This window comes from Mizuhopecten yessoensis, unplaced genomic scaffold (assembly GCF_002113885.1).
Source record: "Mizuhopecten yessoensis strain PY_sf001 unplaced genomic scaffold, ASM211388v2 scaffold8195, whole genome shotgun sequence".
Lineage (NCBI taxonomy): Eukaryota > Metazoa > Mollusca > Bivalvia > Pectinida > Pectinidae > Mizuhopecten > Mizuhopecten yessoensis.
In genome coordinates, this window is record NW_018407426.1 from 32529 (window position 1) to 43871 (window position 11343).

Genomic DNA, 11343 nt, shown 5'->3' on the forward strand with positions numbered 1-11343 from the left:
GACGAAAAATTCTTTTATGCATCTAACTTTATTTACAGAGATATGCTGCAAAGCACGGATGCCTTCCCGCTTAATTTTGGATTTACAGGGAAAGGTAACTCTTCTTTCTCTGGAGGTATTGCCGCTGATATTGAGGAGCAGGTGATTGCTGGAGCTCTAGGGTACGTATAACCTGATACTAGTAAAAACTGTATCTAAGTAAACCTCGCTGGGATTTTCACGCCTTTCCCAAGATGTCTGAGGGGAAAACGCATTTCAAAACAATTTTGACTTCCTTGAAAATAATTAAGTCCAATTAGATCAATCTCGACAAAGATTGGACGTTTGTTCAGGACAAGAAGAACTCAAATGGGGATAATTCGTGCTTTCCCCAGGTCTTGACTGGTCTTGTTCTTGTATTTAATTTGACGTTTGTTCCGAGATTATTTATGTTCACATTGCTGTTGATAGGACGTAAAACACAACCACTTAAATTTGTGTACTGCGCTTGCTGTATTTATTCTGGGGTACAATTTTCGCCCTTTTCGCCCTCCGTAATGAGGGCGAGTTTATCATCACAGCAAACTTTTGTAACAACACCATAAACATAGTAATTAAATGTGAAGGGGAATTTAATATTGAGCGAAAATGTTTTTTACCGTCGAACGGCGAAAGTTTGACTGAGCGAAATTTTCTCGGTATATATTATTCACTTTGAAATACGTATAGATCATTGTGCCCGTGATTCTTCTATTCGATACCGGAGCTTAACGCAATTTTACTGGAAAACAAAATTAAATTAAACTAAAATTAGAATGAGATCTACAGTACATGGAATATTTGATGGCAGAACATTGCCCCCATGTAACGAACGAATGTTAACTGCAATGTTCTGAGCTGATCTTCTTGCTTCCGAAGATTGAAACTTCACGAGGATTGGGGAACCACACCTTCAGCCATTGACACCTGTTTAAGAGTTGCGGATAAGTACGATGTGCAGGTGAGTGCACGTAACTGTCAGGATTTTGTTGATTAACAATAAGGTCATCAGATTTCAAGGTTGTTATGTTTATTGTTGTGTTATAAGGGCACCGCATCAAAGATGTGGTTGCCCTATAATAATAACTGTGTCTGACTATCTGTCCGTCCATGCACCTGGTTAAGGATTGCTCTCAAATGCATCTTGCCTACTACATGTGCTGTATTGATTATACTTTACATCAGCTGTGTATCTAATGTTGCTCTACTGAATGCATATTGCGGATGATCATTTTGACCTATATATTTTGACCTATATATTTTGACCTATATATTGACCTATATATTTTGACCTATATATTTTGCGCTGTATTGTCTTGGTTAAGAATTGCTCTTATCTTCATGTAAGGTTTAGACGAGTTGCTCTTATCTATATCTTGCCTACTTCAAGTGATACAGCCATTATACTTGCATGAATGATCACTTTATAAAGGTTCATCTACTTATTGCATGTTGCAGATGCTGAATTTGCCAAATATTTAATGTTTTAGAGACTTGTATAATACGAATTCATTGAGTTGATTAAAAAGCACTTGTCATATATCATGTTTTAATGACTTTTGAACTGCCAGAGGAGGATATCGATGACAGCGTCTTGTTCTCTCAGTCACGATGGTACTCTGATCGGTTTGCGTACCATAGGTCGTCTTCGGAGAGATTACTGGTATTAAATTCAACGCGCTGTTGATAACTTAACGGTTGTAGCATATCTAGAGTTCGAAAGGGGTCTAAATGGGAATTTTCGTGAGGGGTAATGTTACTCCTGTATTACCTGTTATTGTATAAATTGATTGGATACAGTGAATGGTATGATAAAGATGGCATTTTCCAAATATTGATGGCACAGTTGTTAAGTTCCAAGAAAATATCTTTGTCCAAGATGTTCCTTCGACATTAAAAAAAATAGTTTCCTGCCGGCAATAATTGTTTTTTATAGAAACAAAATGGCGACATTTTTTTAACTTATAAATCTTCACGAACACAAACGACTATAGTGCACTGACAGGGATATTAGTAACAGTAAACATCTTTATAAAGACATGTTCCGACGCCGTGGAGAAAAGTTCGGTCGAGAATTGACTACGATTTGTAAGAAAACGATATTTTTTGCAGGTGACAATCCACACAGACACACTGAATGAATCGTCATGTGTTGAGCAGACCATTAAGGCATTTAAGGGTCGGACAATCCACACGTACCACTCGGAGGGGGCAGGAGGAGGACACGCTCCTGATATTATACGGGTGTGTGGAGAGAAGAATGTCCTGCCATCCTCCACGAACCCCACGCGACCCTACACTGCCAACACCATTGATGAACACCTGGACATGCTCATGGTCTGCCACCATCTTGACAAGTAGGTCCAGCTTTCTATTCTTCCTACCCCTACCACATACTGCAGTTGGTCCATCTATATGTTCAATATTGCTTGATATTTCATTTAGATGCATTTGTAATTCCTTTAATAGTTGAAGTCCAGCAAATACCAATCTTCTTTGTGCTTGTATCTTGAACAGCGCTAGTATTCTACCGAAATATCATAAGTAGGTCATTGCGACATATATTCTCAGTTTAACAGCTGTGGTCAGACTTTTCGTTTGACTTCATTTCTTTGGTGCCCCTGTAGGTAAGGGAAAGAATAAAACTACGGTACCCCACTGCTTGGTATCGTAGGAGGCCACTATAGCATCCTCGATACTTCAGGGTTACGCTTACTTTCGCTCTCAACCTGACCAATCGCTAGGCTGAAACCTGTCCTTTGAAAATTACAAAGGGACGACACCCGACTTCAAAGCCTAACCCTAACCCAATGTTTAACGCTACGCGACTGCGGGATTCTTTGGATGTACACCAAAGGATCGAACTAGACTTCTTGTCTCGTCAACAAGGTGGCGCATACTAAGCCTTAATTTTGCTATGACATATGCCAGGGGTGCAGAGAATGAAAGTGAGCGTAACCCCTGGATATCGAGAATGACTATTATGGGCTCTACTGCAGATTAGGATTTTTTTTTATTTCTGTGTCTTCTGGTCAGACGCCATTGAAGAAACTAAAATTAATCTGCTGCCCCATTGAAATACGTTGAATCTAGATATTTTCTTTTTCTACCTTTTTGTCGGTGTCTCCCTAAGCACCCGTCTCCATATGACAATAACTGTTTCGACAATGTTAAACCTCATACAAATAAACAATGATTATTTCTTTGATAAGATTTTCATAAAGCTTCGAGTCTATGAAAGCGGAAGCAGGGGTAAATTTGAGAAATACTTTTCAATCTTTTTATTTTATTTCTAAAGAGTTGTTCATTTCATAACTTGCATTGTAAGAAGTCAGCAGCTCTGGTAGAGTACTTATGGGTATATGTTTTCCTATATTGACGCTTAGTGTGAGGTTCCAACAACTAACGGATTTAAAAACCAGGAATGGATTTCATAACCGTCCAATTTGGTTGGAAAAAGAAATCGAATGATGCAAAAGAAGTGAAAAACCATTAATTTAATTATCTTTGATAGAAATATCAAGGAAGATGTGGCTTTCGCTGAATCCCGTATACGTGCCGAGACTATCGCCGCCGAAGACATCCTGCACGATATGGGGGCTATAAGTATCATGGCTTCTGACTCACAGGTATGAAAGATGGCGTATTAATTACAGTATACAGTCATATTTTACAGATATGAAACATGGTGTATTAACCATCGGTATACTGTCATATATCACAGGTATGAGACATGGTGTATTTATCATCAGTACACTGTCATATGTCACAGGTATGAGACATGGTGTAGTAACCATCAGTATACTGTCATATGTCACAGGTATGAGACATGGTGAATTAACCATCAGCATACTGTCATATGTCACAGGTATGAGACATGGCGTATTTATCATCAGTATACTGTCATATGTCACAGGAATGAGACATGGCGTATTTATCATCAGTATACTGTCATATGTGACAGGTATAAGACATGGTGTATTTATCATCGGTATACTGTCATATGTCACAGATATGAGTCATGGTGTATTAACCATCAGTATACTGCCATATGTCACAGGTATGAGACATGGTGTATTTATAATCGGTATACTGTCATATGTCACAGATATGAGTCATGGTGTATTAACCATCAGTATACTGTCATAGGTCACAGGTATGAGACATGGTGTATTAACCATCAGTATGCTGTCATATGTCACAGGTATGAGAAATGGTGTATTAACCATCAGTATGCTGTCATATGTCACAGGTATGAGAAATGGTGTATTAACCATCAGTATGCTGTCATATGTCACAGGTATGAGACATGGTGTATTTATAATCGGTATACTGTCATATGTCACAGATATGAGTCATGGTGTATCACAGGTACGAGACATGGTGTATTAACCATCAGTATACTGTCCTACGTCACAGGTATGAGACATGATGTATTAACCATCAGTATACTGGCATACGTCACAGGTATGAGACATGATGTATTAACCATCAGTATACTGGCATACGTCACAGGTATGAGACATGATGTATTAACCATCAGTAACCTGTCATATGTCACAGGTATGAGACATGGCGTATTTATCATCAGTATACTGTCATATCTCACAGGTATGAGACATGGGGTATTAACCATCAGTATATTGTCATATCTCACAGGTATGAGACATGGTGTATTAACCATCGGCGTACTGTCATATCTCACAGGTATGAGACATGGTGTATTAACCATCGGCGTACTGTCATATCGCACAGGTATGAGACATAGTGTATTAACCATCAGTATGCTGTCATATGTCACAGGTATGAGACATGGTGTAGTAACCATCAGCATACTGTCATATGTCACAGGTATGAGACATGGTGAATTAACCATCAGCATACTGTCATATGTCACAGGTATGAGACATGGTGTAGTAACCATCAGTATACTGTCATATGTCACAGGTATAAGTCATGGTGTATCACAGGTATGAGACATGGTGTATTAACCATCAGTATGCTGTCATATGTCACAGGTATGAGAAATGGTGTATTAACCATCAGTATGCTGTCATATGTCACAGGTATGAGACATGGTGTATTAATCATCAGTATACTGTCATATGTCACAGATATGAGTCATAGTGTATTAACCATCAGTATACTGTCATATGTCACAGTTATGAGTCATGGTGTATTAACCATCAGTATACTGTCATATCTCACAGGTATGAGACATGGTGTATTAACCATCAGCATACTGTCATATGTCACAGATATGAGTCATGGTGTATTAACCATCAGTATCCTGTCATATATCACAGGTATAAGTCATGGTGTATTAACCATCAGTATCCTGTCATATGTCACAGGTATGAGACATGGCGTATTTATCATCAGTATACTGTCATATCTCACAGGTATGAGACATGGTGTATTAACCATCGGCGTACTGTCATATCTCACAGGTATGAGAAATGGTGTATTAACCATCAGTATGCTGTCATATGTCACAGGTATGAGAAATGGTGTATTAACCATCAGTATGCTGTCATATGTCACAGGTATGAGACATGGTGTAGTAACCATCAGTATACTGTCATATGTCACAGGTATGAGACATGGTGAATTAACCATCAGCATACTGTCATATGTCACAGGTATGAGACATGGCGTATTTATCATCAGTATACTGTCATATCTCACAGGTATGAGACATGGGGTATTAACCATCAGTATATTGTCATATCTCACAGGTATGAGACATGGTGTATTAACCATCGGCGTACTGTCATATCTCACAGGTATGAGACATGGTGTATTAACCATCAGTATACTGTCATATGTCACAGGTATGAAACATGGCGTATTTATCATCAGTATACTGTCATATGTCACAGGTATGAGACATGGCGTATTTATCATCAGTATACTGTCATATGTCACAGGTATAAGACATGGTGTATTTATCATCGGTATACTGTCATATGTCACAGGTATGAAACATGGCGTATTAACCATCGGCGTACTGTCATATCTCACTGGTATGAGACATGGTGTATTTATCATCAGTATATTATAACATCCCCCACCTAGTGCTCTTTATCAATTAACAATTTAAGAATTGTTGTTTATAGCTCGTTAAAGTGCCATCTGGCTTTAAAAATAAAGATGTGTTCTCCGACATTTAGATTTGCTAGCCCATTTTCAACAACTTCAAGTTATTTGTAATTTCAACTAGGTCTATATTACCTAATTTTGATTTTGATCTTGTGCGGTAACCGATGCAGATTTGAAATACCATCCATGTATTCTGATTGGCTGAAATATTCTTGATAAACTTGATATTTTACCCAAATCAGTGCAAATGTCCCCCTTGCTGTCCTGTTATTGTACGGTCATTCTGTTGAATAAGAGGTGTAAGAAGGCCGCTACCGCCTACCGCAGACCCCATGGACCACTTCATTCTATAAATGTTCTTTGTGAAATACATTGTATGATTATATTCAATATAAGCTTGGTGACATTTTAAATGTGTGCAGGCGATGGGCCGGGTAGGTGAAACGATCTGTAGAACCTGGCAAACAGCTGACAAAATGAAGCTCTTCAGAGGAAGACTAAAGGAAGAAAAGGTTTGCGTTTCCCAACCAATTACATTTAGGCACTAACGTTAGTTTAGACTGAATGGCGTCGAACAATGCTTTTAAATGATCTACTTGTGAATACAGTAATTTCTATCGCAAACTATTTAACCGTCAGCATGTGTATGTATCTTACTTTCATCATATACTATGCTCAATATTGTACGTTGCTTGTGTTTCGTACAAAAACGTTCTTGCACAACGCCTTTCTGATTGTTCATGTTGATTCACGCCATATATTATATTGTTTACTCGCAATGCCTTGTCTAAGCATGTTTTGCTAACTGTATTTAAAGAAATGAACTCTTACAGATAGGGAATCTCATAATCAATCCAGATTTTCATGTCATATTTTATTTATATCATAAAACCAATAACCACAGGGTGAAAACGACAATCTCCGAGCAAAACGATTTATTGCCAAATACACCATCAACCCTGCCCTGGCCCATGGAATGGCTCATCTGATTGGTTCAATAGAGGTATGTGATCTTTTCTTTCTGTGATAAGTTATTTTTATATGAATGCTAATTCAATGAATTCAGGTTTTCGAATATATCCGTCTAATATGCTGACATTTTACCGGACATATCACAAATATTTACCTGCTCGTTGTTGGTGTTACTAGTACTACGTATATTTGGCTGATTTCCAAACTAAGTCATACCTATGAAACTAAGTTTGGAATAATACTATTGTGGTATATTTACACAGGAAAAGCTCGTGAAAGACTGGGAAAATCACTGGTGATCAGGGTTCAATTCTTCGAAGGAAGATTTTTTTAATACAAATTTCCATCAAATGAATAAAATAGTACATAAATTAAAATCTAAAAAGAAAAACAAAGAATTCCAATATGAGTATCTGCAGAATGAAAATTAAGAAATGTTTGCAATTTTTTTCATTTTTTTTTTACAAATCAGGTTATGATCAAAACTATGTTATGTTAATAAGTTGATTCACCAACCAACTAGATTTTGCTTTTCAGTCTATTCCGTTGCATTTTCTATGCCTTTAATAGTTTATTTGATTCAATTGTTACTGATGTGTTCATTGTTTGTTAATGTTTAATTTTAAATCATCTAATGAACCAATTTCGTCAGTAGAACAAGAAAATGGCTGATCTTGTCCTGTGGAACCCAGAGTTCTTTGGGGCCAAGCCTGAAATCATTATAAAAGGGGGCCAGATTGCTTGGGCTCAGATGGGTAAGTTTCCGAACAGAACACTATAATCTATAACATTGTACGCTTTCCATGGTGATATTTCAAACATATGTTTACCAGGGCCTGGTGTTATCAAGTTTGACTATTATGAAATGTCCTTTTCCCCCATTTATGAAGATGTAGAAACCCTACTTCAAATTAATGGTTCAATTAACCTCGACCTACGCTTTGAGAGATTTAAGCCTTCCACGTGTCATCTAGTATCATTCTTTGAATGAAACTGAAGCGTCTGCATGACACAGAATGATTTCACTTTTGATTGATCTTTTAACTCAGGGATGCCAAATGCATCGATTCCTACCCCGGAGCCCAAGATGCAAAGGAAGATGTTTGGGGCATACGGCAAGGCAGTAGGGACACATTCCGTGGTGTTTGTGTCACAGGTAATGCCAGCTGTTAGAATTTGCTCATCTTCATATTTAAATAAATGACTTTAAATACTCATAAGTTTTTGCGTTCTGAAATTTTGAATGTAGTTATTGAAGGGTTAAGGGCTTTTAAACTTCTTCAATTGGATTACCAAACGTATATCAAATGTCAATGATCCTTTATCAATTTACCATTAATCAAAGACATGTTTCAGGTGTTTGTTAGAGAATAACGCAGTTTTGTCAACATACTGAAATGAAATACAATTGTTGACTGCAGGCAGCAGTTGACAAGGGTGTAGTGAAGGGATATGGCCTGAGTAAAGGCATTGAGGCTGTGCGAAGGTGTCGAGATATCAGCAAGGACGACATGATCCTGAACAATTATCTCCCCTTAATAACAGGTAAGTAATCAATTCTAATTTATTTCTGAATAGCTTTATTCATGATGAGCTTGAAAGGTCGATTCTGTTCTGAGAAAAATATCTTGTTTTACTCGCTTGCTCCTTACTAACACATTCAGTCACGTTTTAAGACAAATATTTCAGACAACAGTGTAAATATGTTTCATTCAATAAATCTTCTTATCACATTGAAACGTCATGTGGTGTGAAATACTTGGTGTCTTACCTATTGAAATGATAACACTGAATTGTTTCTGTTGTATCCTTAGTTGACCCATGTTCCTACAAGGTGACTGTCAAGAGTTCAGACGACGACGAGACACCCGTCCACTTGACCTGTCCTCCCGCGCGCAGACTCGCACTGGCTCAGAGATACTTTCTGTTTTAGTACGCTACACACTCTCTCTCTATCAATGATCCTGCTCAGCAGGAGAAAAAACATTGCACATGTTTAATGTCAACTGAGTCAAACAAGTATAAATCTCATAGAATGTATCATGAGTGGAATAGGTGAATTAAATTAGAACGATTCTAGTCCCATTGAGGGGTATCAGCAAATCATATCAACTATTATTCAGGGACATGTTTTCTTATTCGGAATCGTACCACTAGGAAACAATATCGGCACTCCCAGGGCCAAAGCTAGTTGTATATTATGTAAAGTAAAAGAAGTAGTTAAATTAATTTTGATTTTATTCGACCTTTAAACAAAAAAAGGTCAAATGGTCAGTTCAGCCAAAGGGGAAATGATGTTAAGCTTTAAATATAGTTTTACAGTTCTAGAATCGAGTCGGTATTGTAGTATATGGATGTTCGTTAAAGTTTTTAAAGTTCATGAAGGGGACACCGTAATGGACTACACATAGGGTGTCAAGTTAAAGTTGTTACTGTTCATTTGGGGACATCGTAACGGACTACACATAGGGTGTCAAGTTAAAGTAGTTACTGTTCATGAAGGGGACATCGTAATGGACTTCACATAGGGTGTCAAGTTAAAGTTAATTGTTACTGTTCATTTGGGGACATCGTAACGGACTACACATAGGGTGTCAAGTTAAAGTTGTTTCTGTTCATGGAGGGGACATCGTTATGGACTACACATAGGGTGTCAAGTTAAAGTTGTTACTGTTCATGGAGGGGACATCGTAATGGACTACACATAGGGTGTCAAGTTAAATTTGTTACTGTTCATGAAGGGGACATCGTAACGGACTACACATAGGGTGTCAAGTTAAAGTTGTCACTGTTCATGAAGGGACCATCGTAACGGACTACACATAGGGTGTCAAGTTAAAGTAGTTATTGTTCATGAAGGGGACATCGTAATGGACTACACATAGGGTGTCAAGTTAAAGTTGTCACTGTTCATGAAGGGAACATCGTAATGGACTACACATAGGGTGTCAAGTTAAATTTGTTACTGTTCATGAAGGGGACATCGTAACGGACTACACATAGGGTGTCAAGTTAAAGTTGTTTCTGTTCATGGAGGGAACATCGTAACGGACTACACATAGGGTGTCAAGTTAAAGTTGTTACTGTTCATGAAGGGGACATCGTAATGGACTTCACATAGGGTGTCAAGTTAAAGTTAATTGTTACTGTTCATTTGGGGACATCGTAACGGACTACACATAGGGTGTCAAGTTAAAGTTGTTACTGTTCATGGAGGGGACATCATAATGGACTACACATAGGGTGTCAAGTTAAAGTTGTTACTGTTCGTTTGGGGACATCGTAACGGACTACACATAGGGTGTCAAGTTAAAGATGTTACTGTTCATGGAGGGGACATCGTTATGGACTACACATAGGGTGTCAAGTTAAAGTTATTACTGTTCGTTTGGGGACATCGTAACGGACTACACATAGGGTGTCAAGTTAAAGTTGTTACTGTTCATGGAGGGGACATCGTTATGGACTACACATAGGGTGTCAAGTTAAAGTAGTTACTGTTCATGAAGGGGACATCGTAATGGACTACACATAGGGTGTCAATCGTGCGATGCTATTTGTCTAGATATTATTTTAAAAGTATATTTTATCAAAACTAATGCTAATTTGAAAAAGAAATTTAATCATAACCTCATTTGACTCTAAAATTATTTGAAATATGTCTGCTTTTCTGCTGACATTAATCGTTTATCCCCAAATATTAGCCAAATTACCAAAGTGTCCCTTTCTGGGTACAGTTACGCCGATTCAAGGGCCTACGTAACCCTGATGGTATTTTGCGTTTTATTTATAGGACCACTCGCCCGAAATATCAACTTGTGATAGAAATAAAAAGTGATCATCCTAGGACATGTACATTTTTATGTTTGTTGTTTTACGAATGTTAGCGAAATTTTGTGGGTTAGCGAAATATCTCGCCCTTACTTCGTTTAACTTGGATTACCGTGTCCGTCAAGCAAAGCAAAGAAATTGAAAAAAAGGCAACATAACAATCTTCTATTTGAAGTGAAAAGAATGTATACCAGAACAAAGTTCGGAAGTGTTTTTTTCTGTAATGTTGAGAGTGAAAAAAATGTATGATTTACTGGGACGACTTGACAGAGGAAATAGATTCTTACGTTCTTACGTGAAATCCGTTAAAAGGGGGATATATTTCAATTTTATGTTTTTCGCATCAATGTGATGATGTTTAATGATATTTCCACCAGACTGTTATTGTTAAGTTTACTCTTATGCTATTTCCTATTAAAA

At 37.6% G+C, this 11343-nt stretch overlaps 1 protein-coding gene across 1 annotated transcript in view; it reads left to right on the plus strand.

The window, feature by feature from the left end:
- LOC110455317 (urease subunit alpha-like) overlaps window positions 1-9631 on the plus strand; it is a 29574-nt gene extending 19943 nt beyond the window's left edge. The window contains exons 13-22 of the mRNA XM_021505392.1: window positions 39-161; window positions 898-979; window positions 2131-2375; window positions 3533-3647; window positions 6543-6632; window positions 7025-7123; window positions 7748-7847; window positions 8142-8248; window positions 8514-8637; window positions 8907-9631. Of these exons, the coding sequence (XP_021361067.1) occupies window positions 39-161; window positions 898-979; window positions 2131-2375; window positions 3533-3647; window positions 6543-6632; window positions 7025-7123; window positions 7748-7847; window positions 8142-8248; window positions 8514-8637; window positions 8907-9025 (1204 nt within the window). The 3' untranslated portion in view covers window positions 9026-9631. The remainder of the gene's footprint in view (window positions 1-38; window positions 162-897; window positions 980-2130; window positions 2376-3532; window positions 3648-6542; window positions 6633-7024; window positions 7124-7747; window positions 7848-8141; window positions 8249-8513; window positions 8638-8906) is intronic.
- The last annotated feature ends 1712 nt before the right edge of the window (window positions 9632-11343 follow it).